General features: G+C 44.4%; 2 protein-coding genes across 3 annotated transcripts in view; one reads left to right on the top strand and one right to left on the bottom strand.

Moving 5' to 3' along the window:
• cenpp (centromere protein P) overlaps positions 1 to 16,873 on the top strand; it is a 161,918-nt gene that overhangs the window by 24,022 nt on the left and 121,023 nt on the right. The window lies entirely within an intron of this gene.
• On the bottom strand, positions 3,995 to 16,454 carry ogna (osteoglycin, paralog a). Its single transcript, XM_084166964.1, has 6 exons — positions 16,264 to 16,454; positions 12,951 to 13,056; positions 11,015 to 11,179; positions 9,964 to 10,166; positions 6,794 to 6,886; positions 3,995 to 4,959 (listed from the first exon to the last, which is right to left on the bottom strand). Exons 1-6 carry the CDS (start codon positions 16,420 to 16,422, stop codon positions 4,789 to 4,791), a joined length of 897 nt encoding a protein of 298 aa, XP_084023090.1. The 5' UTR covers positions 16,423 to 16,454; the 3' UTR covers positions 3,995 to 4,788.

Genomic DNA, 16,873 nt, shown 5'->3' with positions numbered 1-16,873 from the left:
ACCTGAGTTTGGAAGTGTAGAAAATCTCAGGAATGTTAAGGTGGTGTTGCCGGGTTACAGAGCCTGTTCCGACAAAGAAGGATGAAATGCATTAAGACTGGTTTAGACTGGTAAACACTGGTTTAGACTGGTTTAGACTGGTTTACGCATCCCTCTTTCTATCGTCAACATTTGAACTAAGTTCAACCTTTTTAACTACAATGCACATAAAGAAAAATAGGAAATTGACTGAACAGTTGTTTCCACCGTCGTTCATCCAACGTGTGACTTCCATAGAGAAACAATAGACTCTGCATTTCTGTCTGAACACTTCTTGGGCGGGAAGTGAGATGGTTGCTTTCTGCTGACATCAGCATGTTCCTAGACGTTATCTGATCAATGATTTTACTGTAAGAGTGTTCAAAATGGTTCACAGCTGGATCTTCATACCTTAGCCAACCTGTCAAGCTGACAGATGAGCAGTCGTTTCACAGTGCCTGATTTCACACCATATTCTGCTCCTGACTTCACACCATATTCTGCTCCTGACTTCACACCATATTCTGCTCCTGACTTCACACCATATTCTGCTCCTGACTTCACACCATATTCTGCTCCTGACTTCACACCATATTCTGCTCCTGACTTCACACCATATTCTGCTCCTGACTTCACACCATATTCTGCTCCTGACTTCACACCATATTCTGCTCCTGACTTCACACCATATTCTGCTCCTGACTTCACACCATATTCTGCTCCTGACTTCACACCATATTCTGCTCCTGACTTCACACCATATTCTGCTCCTGACTTCACACCATATTCTGCTCCTGACTTCACACCATATTCTGCTCCTGACTTCACACCATATTCTGCTCCTGAATTCACACCATATTCTGCTCCTGACTTCACACCATATTCTGCTCCTGACTTCACACCATATTCTGCTCCTGACTTCACACCATATTCTGCTCCTGACTTCACACCATATTCTGCTCCTGACTTCACACCATATTCTGCTCCTGACTTCACACCATATTCTGCTCCTGAATTCACACCATATTCTGCTCCTGACTTCACACCATATTCTGCTCCTGACTTCACACCATATTCTGCTCCTGACTTCACACCATATTCTGCTCCTGACTTCACACCATATTCTGCTCCTGACTTCACACCATATTCTGCTCCTGACTTCACACCATATTCTGCTCCTGACTTCACACCATATTCTGCTCCTGACTTCACACCATATTCTGCTCCTGACTTCACACCATATTCTCTTTTGAGAATCAGGCTTGCCTGGAGAAAAGTAGAAGTCCAGGATAGATCAGCAGTAATGCCTGTTTGGACAGACAATGATCTGTTGATGAGAGTAATATGCTCTGTGATCAATAATGTGATCGATAAAGTTGTGAACATGATCCAATCAACAGGTTCTGTTGTTCCCCTCTGGCTGTTCAATACGTCAATATAGAAGCATTTGTAATATTGCTAAATGACCTAACTGTTACCATATCTGTTATGTACTGAACAAACATATAGACGCAACAATGTCAACTATTTTACTGAGTTACAGTTCATATAAGGAAATCAGTCAATTGAAATAAGTTAATTAGGCCCTAATCTATGGATTTCACATGACTGGGCAGGGGCGCAGCCATGGGTGGGCCTTGGAGGGCATAGGCCAATCAGAATGAGTTTTTCCCCACAAAAGGGCTTTATTATAGACAGAAATACTTCTCAGTTTCATCAGCTGTCCGGCTGGCTGGTCTCAGATGATCCCGCAGGTGAAGAAGCCAGATGTGGAGGTCCTGGGCTGGTGTGGTTACACGTGGTCTGTGGTTGTGAGGCTGGTTGGACGTACTGCCAAATTCTCTAAAACGACGTTGGAGGCGGCTTATGGTAGAGAAATGAACATTACATTCTCTGGCAACAGCTCTGGTGGACATTCCTGCAGTCAGCATGCCAATTGCACACTCCCTCAAAACTTGAGACATCTGTGGCATTGTGTTGTGTGACATTTTAGAGTGGCCTTTTATTGTCCCCAGCATAAGGTGCACCTGTGTAATGATCATGCCGTTTAATCAGCTTCTTGATATGCCACACCTGTCAGGTGGATGGATTATTTTAGCAAGGGAGAAATGCTCACTAACAGGGATGTAAACAAATTTGTGCACAAAATTTGAGAGAAATAAGCTTTTTGTGCGTATGGAACATTTCTGGGATCTTTTATTTCAGCTCATGAAACATGGGACCAACACTTTACATGTTGTGTTTATATTTTTGTTCAGTGTATAAAGACAATGGTGGCCTATATAAGAAAAGCACTAATATGATGGTATACCCATTATATCACTTGTATATACACTGAGTGTACAACACATTAAAACCTTAATATTGAGTTGCACCGCCCCCTGTCCTCAGAACAGCCTCAATTCGTCAGGGCATGGACTCTACAAGGTGTCGAAAGCGTTCCACAGGGATGCTGGCCCATGTTGACTCCAATGCTTCCCACAGTTGTGTCAAGTTGGCTGGGTGTCCTTTGGGTGGTGGACCATTCTTGATACACACAGGAAACTGTTGAACGTGAAAAACCCAGCAGCATTGCAGTTCTTGACACAAACCGGTGCGCCTGGCACCTACTACCATAACCCGTTCAAAGGCACTTAAATATTTTTGTCTTGCCCATTCACCCTCTGAATGGCACACATACACACACAATCCATGTCTCAATTGTCTCAAGGCTTAACCTGTCTCCTCCCCTTCATCTACACTGATTTGAAGTGGATTTAACAAGTGACATCAATAAATGATCATAGCTTTCACCTGGTCAGTCGGTCATGGAAAGAGAAAGTGTTCTTAATGTTTTGTCCACTCAGTGTCTAATGACTTATATCACTTGAAATAGTCTGACCCAGTGGGATCCAGTAGTGTGCCTTCAGCTTCTGATTGTTCCCATATTGGCTGGTAGATCATGTCTGATTGTTCCCATATTGGCTGGTAGATAATGTCTGATTGTTCCCATATTGGCTGGTAGATAATGTCTGATTGTTCCCATATTGGCTGGTAGATAATGTCTGATTGTTCCCATATTGACTGGTAGATAATGTATGATTGTTCCCATATTGACTGGTAGATAATGTATGATTGTTCCCATATTGGCTGGTAGATAATGTATAATTGTTCCCATATTGGCTGGTAGATAATGTCTGATTGTTCCCATATTGGCTGGTAGATAATGTCTGATTGTTCCCATATTGGCTGGTAGATAATGTCTGATTGTTCCCATATTGGCTGGTAGATAATGTCTGATTGTTCCCATATTGGCTGGTAGATAATGTCTGATTGTTCCTATATTGGCTGGTAGATAATGTCTGATTGTTCCCATATTGGCTGGTAGATAATGTATGATTGTTCCCATATTGACTGGTAGATAATGTATGATTGTTCCCATATTGACTGGTAGATAATGTCTAATTGTTCCCATATTGGCTGGTAGATAATGTCTGATTGTTCCCATATTGGCTGGTAGATAATGTATGATTGTTCCCATATTGGCTGGTAGATAATGTATGATTTTTGAAGTGTGTGTGTGAGATCTGCAAGCATGTTTTATATCAAGATGGGAAAGGACTCTAATGAAAGATTGGGAATCAAACAGCAGGGCCATATGGAAACAATTATCCTATTCACTTGGAGGATGTAATGGTTATGTCTGCCAAGTTGGCTGGTCGAAAGGAATAATATGAACCCAGTTAATATTAATAATATGAACCCAGTTTTTCCATATTTGCATATGTGCTAAACCGTAGATATTTGTTTCTCTTGCAGTTTTATAGTTTGTTGTTGTTTACAAATTACACTTGAAAGCAAAAGGTTTTTGTTTGGTTGACTTTCATGCATGGACACGTCAAAGCAGGGTTTCATTAAAAAAAAAGTTAATTTTAATTGTATTCAAATATTTAAAAACCCAGCCAGTCGTGCACACTTTTTTTTTTTTTTTTTTTTTGTGTACATCATATTTGTTTATTCACACAGGTAATAATTCCTAAATGAGTAATTATGATTGAAAGGACTTTAGAAAAGAATATCACCATTTTAATATCATATGTTGGGAGCACAGTCCCCTTATGTTCACATTACTTTAGGCTACGTAGTTCAAAGATATATTTGTCATCAACTTCTACTTGAGTTGTTAAGTTAAGAACCAGTTTACATGAAAGTAATTCACAGAATTCGGAGGAAAGCCAAAAGCTTGACTCAACGTTTTTTAAAGAAGTCATAAGTCAAACAGAATGCAAAAGCAAACATTCAAAAGAAAGGCGTATTTGCAAAGTCTTCCCGACCACTTGGCTGATTTGTTCAAGTTATGTTCAAGACCAGTCTAAATGTAAAGGAACCTTCTAATCAGAAACGGGTGATCCGCTCAAAGCCTTGTGTGAGACGTTATATCACCAATGTAGCCTAGCTTGCTAAAGTGAGATACTATCATTTCAGTCCCAGCCACTAGTCTTCTGAAAGAGACCGAGAAAGACCTGGGCACAATTTTTACAGAAGAACGTTCAGACAGAATTGCAATGTATGGTGTAGACGACCATTCATTATAAAGATTGTCTTGTCTTTGTCAAGTAGAACAGGGAATCATGTCGGATCTATTCATTACATGGCTGTCTATCCGCAACGTTCATAATAACATTCCACCGGACTGTATACGCCCCTGTAGAAGTCGCATGTATTTCTGTTTTAAACTTTTATTCAATCAGGAAGTCCCACTGACGTCAGCACAGAAGACCTCTTTTAGTCTTAGCGGTACTGTCCGACGGGGAGAGACTTGAGGCAGGTGAAGCTGTCGGGGTGCTTAGACAGCAGCACTGGGTTCCCGTCCAGCCTCACCTCCTTCAGGTTTGGTCTGATGTAGTAAGTGTTGTTGCCCTTGCAGAACGTGTCGGAGCTGATATCCGTGATGTTGTTGTTCTGCAGAGAGAAGATGGAAGACAAAAGTTTAGAATCGTGATTACTCTAGGACCCTCCGACGGTGCCAGCATTTAGCTGTTTGGGTTAAGCAGTCGGGGATTAGAGTTGCACAATTCTGGGAACTTCCCCAAAGTTCTCCAGGTTTTTCAGAAATCCCAGTTGGAGGTTTCCCGTTGAAATCATGAGGACGTACAGTACCAGCCAAAAGTTTGGACACATCTACTCATTCAAGGTTTTTTCTTTATTTTTACTGTTTTCTACATTGTAGAATAATAGTGAAGACATCAAAACTATGAAATAACACATATGGAATCATGTAGTAACCAAAAAAGTGTTCAACAAATCCAAATATATTTTATATTTGAGATTCTTCAAATAGCCACCCTTTGCCTTGATGACAGCTTTGCACACTCTTGGCATTCTCTCAACCAGCTTCACCTGGAATGCTTTTCCAACAGTCTTGAAGGAGTTCCCACATATTCTGAGCACTTGTTGGCAGCTTTTCCTTCACTCTGCCGTCCGACCCATCCCAAACCATCTCAATTGGGTTGAGGTCGGGGGATTGTGGAGGCCAGGTCATCTGATGCAACACTCCATCACTCTCCTTCTTAGTAAAATAGCCCATACATAGCCTGGAGGTGTGTTGGGTCATTGTCCTGTTGAAAAACAAATGATAGTCCCACTAAGCCCAAACCAGATGGGATGGCGTATTGCTGTGGTAGCCATGCTGGTTAAGTGTGCCTTGAATTCTAAATAAATCACAGACAGTGTCACCAGCAAGCACCTCCACACCATAACACCTCCTCCTCCATGCTTTACGGTGGGAACCACACATGCGGAGATCATCCGTTCACCCACACTGCGTCTCACAAAGACACGGCGGTTGGAACCAAAAATCTCAAATTTGGACTCCAGACCAAAGGACAAATTTCCACCGGTCTAATGTCCATTGCTCGTGTTTCTTGGCCCAAGCAGGTCTCTTCTTCTTATTGGTGTCCTTTAGTAGCAGTTTCTTTGCAGCAATTTGACGATGAAGGCCTGATTAACACAGTCCCCTCTGAACAGTTGATGTTGAGATGTGTCTGTGACTTCAACTCTTTGAAGCATTTATTTGGGCTGCAATTTCTGAGGCTGGTAACTCTAATGAACTTATCCTCTGCAGCAGAGGTAACTCTGGGTCTTCCATTCCTGTGGCGGTCCTCATGAGAGCCAGTTTCATCATAGCGCTTGATGGTTTTTGCGACTGCACTTGAAGAAACCTTCAAAGTTCTTGAAATGTTCCGTATTGACTGACCTTCATGTCTTAAAGTAATGATGGACTGTCGTTTCTCTTTGCTTATTTGAGCTGTTCTTTCCATAATATGGACTTGGTCTTTTACCAAATAGGTCTATGTTCTGTATACCAACCCTACCTTGTCACAACACAACTGATTGGCTCAAACACATTAAGAAGGAAAGAAATTCCACAAATTAACTTTTAAGAAGGCACACCTGTTAATTGAAATCCATTCCTCATGAAGCTGGTTGAGAGAATGCCAAGAGTGTGCAAAGCTGTCATCAAGGTAAAGGGTGGGTATTTGAAGAATCTCAAATATAAAATATACGTTGATTTTGTTTAACACTTTTTTGGTTACTACATGATTCCATATGTGTTATTTCATAGTTTTGATTTCTTCACCATTATTCTACAATGTAAAAAATAAAGAAAAAACGTTGAATGAGTAGGTGTCTCCAAACTTTTGACTGGCAGTGTAAGTAGAGAGGGAATCCTCCGACTGAGTAGCCTCTAACCAGAAGTCAAGACCGTTTGCATGCCACCGTGTGTGGTACTGACCTGAAGGTGGACAATGCGGACGCTCTCAGGGATCACTGGTACGGCCTCCAGTGCATTGTCTCCCAGGAACAGGTTGATCAGCTTCTCCAGTTTCTGCATGGTGGAAACAGTGAGACCAAAATAGTGCCTTGCATTGTATTCATGTATTTCTTCACGTTATTGTGTTACAAAGTGGTATTAAAATGGATTTACTTGTAGTTTTTTTGTCAACAATCTACACAAAATATTCTGTAATGTCAAAGTGGAAGAAATGTACACTACCAGTCAAAAGTTTGGACACACTTACTCATTGAAGGGTGTTTCTTTATTTTTACTATTTTTTACATTGTAGAATAATAGTGAAGACTTCAAAACTATGAAATAACACACATGGAATCATGTAGTAACCAAAAAAGGGTTAAACAAATCAAAATATATTTTATATTTGAGATTCTTCAAATAGCCACCCTTTGCCTTGATGACAGCTTTGCTCACTCTTGGCATTCTCTCAACCAGCTTCATGAGGTAGTCACCTGGAATGCATTTCAATTAACAGGTGTGCCTTCTTAAAATTTAATTTGTGGAATTGATTTCCTTCTTAATGCATTTGAGACAATCAGTTGTGTTGTGACAAGGCAGGGGGGGCGGGGGGGTATACAGAACATAGCCCTATTTGGTAAAAGACCAAGTCCATATTATGGCAAGAACAGCTCAAATAAGCAAAGAGAAACGACAGTCCATCATTACTTTAAGACATGAAGGTCAGTCAATACGGAACATTTCAAGAACTTTGAACGTTTCTTCAAGTGCAGTCGCAAAAATCATCAAGCGCTATGATGAAACTGGCTCTCATGAGGACCGCCACAGGAATGGAAGACCCAGAGTTACCTCTGCTGCAGAGGATAAGTTCATTAGAGTTACCAGCTTCAGAAATTGCAGCCCAAATAAATGCTTCACAGAGTTGAAGTCACAGACACATCTAAACATCAACTGTTCAGAGGGGACTGTGTGAATCAGGCCTTCATCGTCAAATTTCTGCAAAGAAACCACTACTACAGGACACCAATTATAAGAAGAGACTTGCTTGGGCAAAGAAACACGAGTAATGGACATTAGACCGGTGGAAATTTGTCCTTTTGGTCAGGAGTCCAAATTTGAGATTTTTGGTTCCAACCGCCGTGTCTTTGTGAGACGCAGTGTGGGTGAACGGATGATCTCTGCATGTGTGGTTCCCACCGTAAAGCATGGAGGAGGTGGTGTTATGGTGTGGGGGTGCTTTGCTGGTGACACTGTCTGTGATTTATTTAGAATTCAAGGCACACTTAACCAGCATGGCTACCACAGCAATACGCCATCCCATCTGGTTTGGGCTTAGTGGGACTATCATTTGTTTTTCAACAGGACAATGACCCAACACACCTCCAGGCTGTGTAAAGGCTATTTGACCAAGAAGGAGAGTGATGGAGTGCTGCATCAGATGACCTGGCCTCCACAATCCCCCGACCTCAACCCAATTGAGATGGTTTGGGATGAGTCGGACGGCAGAGTGAAGGAAAAGCAGCTAACAAGTGTTCAGAATGTGGGAACTCCTTCAAGACTGTTGGAAAAGCATTCCAGGTGAAGCTGGTTGAGAGACTGCACTCCATCACTCTCCTTCTTGGTCAAATAGCCCTTACACAGCCTGGAGGTGTATTGGGTCATTGTCCTGTTGAAAAACAAATGATAGTCCCACTAAGCCCAAATCAGATTGGATGGCGTATCGCTGCAGATTGCTGTGGTAGCCATGCTGGTTAAGTGTGCCTTCAATTCTAGATAGATCACTGACAGTGTCACCAGCAAAGCACCCCCACACCATAACATCACCTCCTCCATGCTTTACAGTGGGAAATACACATGCAGAGATCATCTGTTCACCCACATCGCGTTTCACAAAGGCACAGCGGGTGGAACCAAAAATCTCCAATTTGGACTCCAGACCAAAGGACACATTTCCACCGGTCTAATGTCCATTGCTTGTGTGTCTTGGCCCAATCAAGTCTCTTCTTCTCATTGGTGTCCTTTAGTAGTGGTTTCTTTGCAGCAATTCGACCATGAAGGCCTGATTTAATACAGTGCCCTCTGAACAGTTGTTGAGATGTGTCTGTTACTTGAACTCTGTGAAGCATGTATTTGGGCTGCAATTTCTGAGGCTGGGAACTCTAATGAACTTATCCTCTGCAGCAGAGGGAACTCTGGGTCTTCCATTCCTGTGGCGGTCCTCATGAGAGCCAGTTTCATCATAGCGCTTGATGATTTTTGCGACTGCACTTGAAGAAACATTCAAAGTTCTTGAAATTACCAGATTGATTGACCTTCATGTCTTAAAGTAATGATGGACTGTCGTTTCTCTTTGCTTATTTGAGCTGTTCTTGCCATAATATGGACTTGGTCTTTTACCAAATAGGGCTATGTTCTGTATACCCCCCCCCCCCCTACCTTGTCACAACACAACTGATTGGCTCAAATGCATGAAGAAGGAAAGAAATTCCACAAATTAACTTTTAAGAAGGTACACCTGTTTAATTGAAATGCATTCCAGGTGACTACCTCATGAAGCTGGTTGAGAGAATGCCAAGAGTGTGCAAAGCTGTCATCAAGGCAAAGGGTGGCTATTTGAAGAATCTCAAACATAAAATATATTTTGATTTGTTTGGTTACTACATGATTCCATATGTGTTATTTCATAGTTTTGATGTCTTCACTATTATTCTACAATGTAGAAAATAGGAAAAAATATAGAAAAACCCTTGAATGAGTAGGTGTCCAAACTTTTGACAGGTAGTGTGGGCAGCCACTACATTTTTATTATTAAATGTTTTATTATATATTAAAAAAAATATATAGTTTTTCTTCCACTTTGACATTACAGAGTAATTTATTCAGATCGTTGACAAATAATGCCAATTCACTGAATTTTAATCCCACTTTGTAATGCAAGAAAATGTAAAGAAATCCAAGGGGGCAGGGGTTTGTCGTGGCAAAGCTCAAATCAGGCACCTAACGTGCCTCAGTCAAGCACCCAAGGTCCATAGCCACTATCTCGCAATGTTTTGAGCAATGTCAAGCCTGACGATGACCTTCGGGGTTGAAACAAATACACTCAATAAAACAGTCAGGAATCTTATCTGTATTTCATGTCCTTTTCACTGTACCTTGAAGGCTTTGGCCTTGACCCCTTTGGTTTTGAGCTGGTTGTGGTTGGCGTTGAAGGTGGTGAGCTTGCTGGGCAGCATGGGCAGCTTGACCAGTTGGTTCTCAGCCAAATTGAGTTCCTCCAGCAGGGTCAGCTTAGAGAATGCTCCGTCCTCGATCTCCGAGATCAGGTTCCCCGTCAGGTCGATTCTCTTCAGAGTCACTGAGAAAGAACACAAAAAAAAACGTACTTCTAGAATTGGAATAAAAACTTTGATCTTAGAGTTGACTCAATGTAGATTTAGAATAAAAACCATGTCGGGGTCGATTCTCTTCGGAGTCACTGACGTAGAATGAATTAGAACCTAATTTTCCGTTGGCGGTTGCAAACTGCAGTATTGTTGTTTTTATGTAGCATTTAGCTCTCATAGGTCAAGTGAGTTATGCAATATTTAGATTTGGTCTATGCCACATGTACACACAGAGACATGGATGATCTAGAAGCTTCCTTCTGACAGTTAGGCATTTTTAAACTTCTGCATTCTAAATGTAAAGCCAAGATGGAGACCTGGAAGAGTTTGCCAAAACGTACATCTCGTCAGCTTTTAAATCCAGCTGTGTTTCTACTTTTATCAGTGGAGGGAGGGGCCCACATAACATCCACAAACATATGTCTAACTAAAGGAAGCTTTTAGTTATCCACCATATGTCTACAGAGGCCATGAAAATGTCAATCTGTTATCTTTATTTCCTGAATGCATTTTCCTCAACATGTGTTGGGTTGTCTTCCAGCTATGTATTAGGGAGACTGTGTGAAGAATGTTTGAGAAGGCAGCAAGCCAAAGGAAACCTGAACCAGAATCACGTACAAATAGGGTTGCAAAGAACTGCGCGTTTTCCCAAAGTTCCCAGGTTTCTATAAATCCCAGTTGAAGTGATATCTGTATTCTGAAGGTAATAAGCAGGCAGGAAATTCTCCAACTAGGAATCATTCAACCCGTGATATCTGAAAACCTCTGGGGAAATTAGGAACCGTGTGAAAGTTTCCTGAAATGTTTCAACCCTACTCACCGATTTCTGCAAAGTCTTTATTGGTGATCTTGTTGATCTTGTTGTAGCGTGCGTAGAGGTAGGCAGTCTCCTTGGGCAGGGTCGGCACAGCACTCATCTCTGGAACAACCTCCTCACAGTACACCGAACCGGTCAGACACACACACAGCAGGCATGTGGGCAGCTCTGGGGACAGAGAAAGATTTTTATTCATTTACTATTATATCATTATCTTTTTATTTTTATTTTATTTATTTTTTTGAACACTTCTGAGATTATTTATACATTTACAATAGCTCTGGCTGTGGTTGTCAAAACTCCACATGTTGGGTTAGTTTAGTTTTTTAACGATTTGGTCAATGGTCCTCTAGAAGCCAAGTCCTGTTGGCCCAGATATCATGGCTAAAGGGGGCCTCTGTTACTATAATGGAGGCTATAGCTGAGTGTTGAGGTCTCCTTCAATTTCTCTTATCTCCTCTAAGTCATGTTTTTAATAAGCTCAGCTGCTGCCTGCTGCACAGAGTAAACAACATGGTCCTGAACAGACCTGGGTTCAAATACTATTTGAAGTCTTTCAAATACTTTAAGCATTTGCTTTAGCCTTTTTGGATTGTCAGGTGGGTGGGATTTGCACGTTTTGAGACTTTTCTATTGGTTCCATTTCAACAGCCAAGCTCAATCAAGCACAACTAAAGTATTTGTAATGATTTCAAATAGTATTTGAACTCAGGTCTGGTTCTGTCCTGGGCCGACAGAAAAAGCACACAAACACAGCAACAGATAGACGTGGTCCATGAAAGCTTCCAATTAGTCCTGTTTTAACAGGAACATGTGGCTATTAAACAGGGAGCGAGAGAGAGGGAGACTCAAGGAGAGGCAGGGAGGTAGAGACAAGAAGAGTGAGAAGGGAGAGGAAGAGGGAGGCAGTGAGAGACAGGGAGGGAGGAGAGGAGGTAGTGAGAGACAGGGAGGGTAGGAGAGGAGGTAGTGAGAGACAGGGAGGAGAGGAGGCAGTGAGAGACAGGGAGGAGAGGAGGTAGTGAGAGACAGTGAGGAAGGAGAGGAGGCAGTGAGAGACAGGGAGGGTAGGAGAGGAGGTAGTGAGAGACAGGGAGGAGAGGAGGCAGTGAGAGACAGGGAGGGTAGGAGAGGAGGTAGTGAGAGACAGGGAGGGTAGGAGAGGAGGTAGTGAGAGACAGGGAGGAGAGGAGGCAGTGAGAGACAGGGAGGGTAGGAGAGGAGGCAGTGAGAGACAGGGAGGGTAGGAGAGGAGGTAGTGAGAGACAAGGAGGGGAGGAGAGGATGCAGTGAGAGACAGGGAGGGTAGGAGAGGAGGCAGTGAGAGACAGGGAGGGTAGGAGAGGAGGCAGTGAGAGACAGGGAGGGTAGGATAGGAGGCAGTGAGAGACAGGGAGGGTAGGAGAGGAGGCAGTGCGAGACAGGGAGGGTAGGAGGGGAGGCAGTGAGAGACAGGGAGGGTAGGAGAGGAGGCAGTGAGAGACAGGGAGGGTAGGAGAGGAGGAAGTGAGAGACAGGGAGGGTAGGAGAGGAGGCAGTGAGAGACAGGGAGGGTAGGAGAGGAGGCAGTGAGAGACAGGGAGGGTAGGAGAGGAGGCAGTGAGAGACAGGGAGGGTAGGAGAGGAGGCAGTGAGAGACAGGGAGGGTAGGAGAGGAGGCAGTGAGAGACAGGGAGGGTAGGAGAGGAGGCAGTGAGAGACAGGGAGGGTAGGAGAGGAGGCAGTGAGAGACAGGGAGGGTAGGAGAGGAGGCAGTGAGAGACAGGGAGGGTAGGAGAGGAGGCAGTGAGATGGAGGGAGGAAGGGTAGGAGAGGATGCAGTGAGATGGAGGGAGGGTAGGAGAGGAGGCAGGAGTGACGAGCAGGAAGGGAGAGTAAGTCAGGCAGAGGGAGGCAGTGAGAGACATGGAAGAAGACGCACGTAGAGCTGTTGTCTTACCCAAGGCGTTAACCCCCTCAGCGGGGGCATCGTCAGGTTCATCAGCAGGCAGGAAGACCATGCTGGAGTCATAGTCCTCTCCCAGCCACAGGGCTGCTGCTTCTCTCTAGTGGAGGATAGAGTAACACCCTGTTAGGGTTAATACTGTAGAGTAACACCCTGTTAGGGTTAATACTGTAGAGTAACACCCTGTTAGGGTTAATACTGTAGAGTAACACCCTGTTAGGGTTAATACTGTAGAGTAACACCCTGTTAGGGTTAATACTGTAGTGCAGGGGTCATCAACTACATTCAGCCGGGGGCCAATTTTTCTTGAGCGGATGGTCGGGGGCCGGAACATAATAAAACAAATATTTTTAGATTGCAAATTGACTTCAAGAAGCCTAAACAGATATACTACGTGACCAAAAGTATGTGGACACCCGCTTCTCGATCATCTCATTCCAAAATCATTAATATGGAGTTGGTCCCCCCTTTGCTGCTATAACAGCCTCCACTCTTCTGGGAAGGCTTTCCACTAGATGTTGGAACATTGCTGCAGGGACTTGCTTCCATTCAGCAACAAGAGCATTAGTGAGGTCGGGCACTGATGTTGGGCGATTAGGCCTGGCTCGCAGTCGGCGTTCCAATTCATGCCAAAGGTGTTCGATGGGGTTGAGGTCAGGGCTCTGTGCAGGCTAGTCAAGTTCTTACACACTGATCTCGACAAACCATTTCTGTATGGACCTCGCTTTGTGCACGGGGGCATTGTCATGCTGAAACAGGAAAGGGCCTTCCCCAAACTGTTGCCACAAAGTTGGAAGCACAGAATCGTCTAGAATGTCATTGTATGCTGTAGCGTTAAGATTTCCCTTCACTGGAACTAAGGGGCCTAGCCAGCACCAGACCATTATTCCTCCTCCACCAAACTTTACAGTTGGCACTATGCATTGGGGCAGGTAGCGTTCTCCTGGCATCCTTCAAACTCAAATTCGTCCGTCGGACTGCCAGATGGTGAAGGGTGATTCATCACTCCAGAGAACGTGTTTCCACTGCTCCAGAGTCCAATGGCGGGAACCTTTACACCACTCCAGCCGACGCTTGGCATTGCACATGGTGATCTTAAGCTTGTGTGCGGCTGCTCGGCCCCAAGTTTTCTGAGCAAAAAACCCCCAAAAAACAACCCATAAAAAATTAATATATACACTACCAGTCAAAAGTTTGGACGACACCTACTCATTCAAGGGTTTTTCTTTATTTTTTAAAATATTTTTTACATTGTAGAATAATAGTGAAGACATCAAAACTATGAAATAACACATATGGAATCATGTAGTAACCAAAAAAGTGTTAAACAAATCAAAATATATTTTAAATAGCCACCCTTTGCCTTGATGACAGCTTTGCACACTCTTGGCACCCAGCAGAGCCAGGTGTTCAACTGCCTGCTGAAATAATTACCCCCCCCCCCCCCAGTTCTCCAGGCTCTGAGCCCTGACCCCTTGGCAGCTGTAGCAGGTCTGCTGTTTGCATAGGAGTTATCTAGACTGGAACCAACTCCGTTCTGCTGATGCTTTGGAATGTTACCTAGCCATTGTAGGAATTTTCAAGGAATGTTGTGTTTGCTGGGTGGGCCCCTGAGCTTTAGCCCCTTGGCTTCAGAAACAGGGCTGCTGTTTGGATGGGAGTTATTCAGACTGGAACCAACCTCAGTTCTATTCGGTTCTGCTGGAGTCTTGGAATGTAAGCCTACATAATGTTCACAGAACATTCAAGGCCTGAGCTTTTGGCCCCTTGACAGGAGGAGGAACAGGGCCCCTTGACAGGAGGAGGAACAGGGCCCCTTGGCAGGAGGAGGAACAGGGCCCCTTGGCAGGAGGAACAGGGCCCCTTGGCAGGAGGAGAAACAGGGCCCCTTGGCAGGAGGAGAAACAGGGCCCCTTGGCAGGAGGAGGAACAGGGCCCCTTGGCAGGAGGAGGGAACAGGGCCCCTTGGCAGGAGGAGGAACAGGGCCCCTTGGCAGGAGGATGAACAGGGCCCCTTGGCAGGAGGATGAACAGGGCCCCTTGGCAGGAGGATGAACAGGGCCCCTTGGCAGGAGGAGAGAACAGGGCCCCTTGGCAGGAGGAGGAACAGGGCCCCTTGGCAGGAGGATAAACAGGGCCCATTGGCAGGAGGAGGGAACAGGGCCCCTTGGCAGGAGGAGGGAACAGGGCCCCTTGGCAGGAGGAGGGAACAGGGCCCCTTGGCAGGAGGAGGGAACAGGGCCCCTTGGCAGGAGGAGGGAACAGGGCCCCTTGGCAGGAGGAGGAACAGGGCCCCTTGGCAGGAGGAGGAACAGGGCCCCTTGGCAGGAGGAGGGAACAGGGCCCCTTGGCAGGAGGAGGGAACAGGGCCCCTTGGCAGGAGGAGGGAACAGGGACCCTTGGCAGGAGGAGGGAACAGGGCCCCTTGGCAGGAGGAGATAACAGGGCCCCTTGGCAGGAGGACTAACAGGGCCCCTTGGCAGCCAGACCGGGGCTTCTGTTTGGATGGGAGTTCTCTAGCCTGTAACCTCCATTCTACTAGAGCAGTGGAGCCTCCTGCAGCCCTGCCCCTGCTGTGCTGACCAATCACCATGAGTCTGGAGCTCTGGGCAGACAGACAACCCAGCTGTTAGACTTCGACTGGGGGAGAGAGGAATTAGACTGGGCCATACACTGCCTCCTTCCAAATGGGACTGAGTCCAACGAAATGGGACTGAGTCCAACGGCTGGTTTGATTTCTCAAATAAGGGAAGAAAAGGTATTACTGGGATTCAAAAGTATTACGCTACAATAATATTCATCAGAAGGTGGAACAATGAAATGCTACTGACAAACTAATGTAATGCACTCAAGTCTTGATGTGTAGGTCAGTTGTTATCGCTGAGGCATTGTTTACTAATGTATGAATAAAACAATGTTTGCATAAAAAAAATAGGATGTTCAAAAGGAAAAGTGAATTATTGGTATTCAAAGTATAAATCACACATTAAGGAAATTGGTTTTGTAATTATCTGCCTCTAGTTTCATAGATACAGATATATTGAATATAACGTATCCATTCATTGACTCATTAGAATAACAATAATAATTAAATACATCTTATTAAATAATAATGTTATTAAATAAATCCCAGCTACAACCTTGCAAGATGTTTGAAATTACTTGATTTAATCAAACTCTGAGGTATATTTAAGTGCATTAGAATGATAAGTTACTATTAACTATTCTTAACCTATTATTGACTTACTATAGTTAGTCATTAATCAATACTAGAAAATAAAGGTGGTCAAGTCAGTTTATAGCCTACCTTAGACCTCCTTGCTTCCAGATAGGTTTCTCTATTGAACAATACATCCTGTTGTTCCAGTGTGAGTGTTGAATCCTGGTTGAAGTGTTTCCCAGTCGAGCAGAGCACCCATGGTGACGGTATCAAGGAGAGGAGTAACACCACTCTCAGAGTTCCCATCGTGTGTCTGTGGTGTGTTCTCTAGCTGCTGTGAGGAGGCAGTGTGGGCTGGTAGTAACAGTGGGCTAAAATGTGATCTGTCAAATCGGTATTTAAAGCCTGCACAAGTAGCTTCCAGGCGATTCTTGAAGCACGGAGAGTTTATGAAACAGACTTTAACCCTTTGGTTGCCAATTCAGACTGGGAGAAACCTCTTCTCCACACTACTGCTGCTGCTGCTAGTCTGGTGGTGCTCACTGCTGCTGCTAGTCTGGTGGTGCTCATTGCTTCTGCTAGTCTGGTGGTGCTCACTGCTGCTGCTAGTCTGGTGGTGCTCATTGCTGCTGCTAGTCTGGTGGTGCTCACTGCTGTTGCTAGTCTGGTGGTGCTCATTGCTGCTGCTAGTCTGGTGGTGCTCACTGCTGCTGCTAGTCTGGTGATGCTCACTGCTTCTGCTAGTCTGGTGGTGCTC

This window comes from Coregonus lavaretus (assembly GCF_964263955.1).
Source record: "Coregonus lavaretus genome assembly, chromosome: 8".
NCBI classification, from domain to species: Eukaryota; Metazoa; Chordata; class Actinopteri; order Salmoniformes; family Salmonidae; genus Coregonus; species Coregonus lavaretus.
This window is presented reverse-complemented; position numbering and strand designations above follow the sequence as displayed.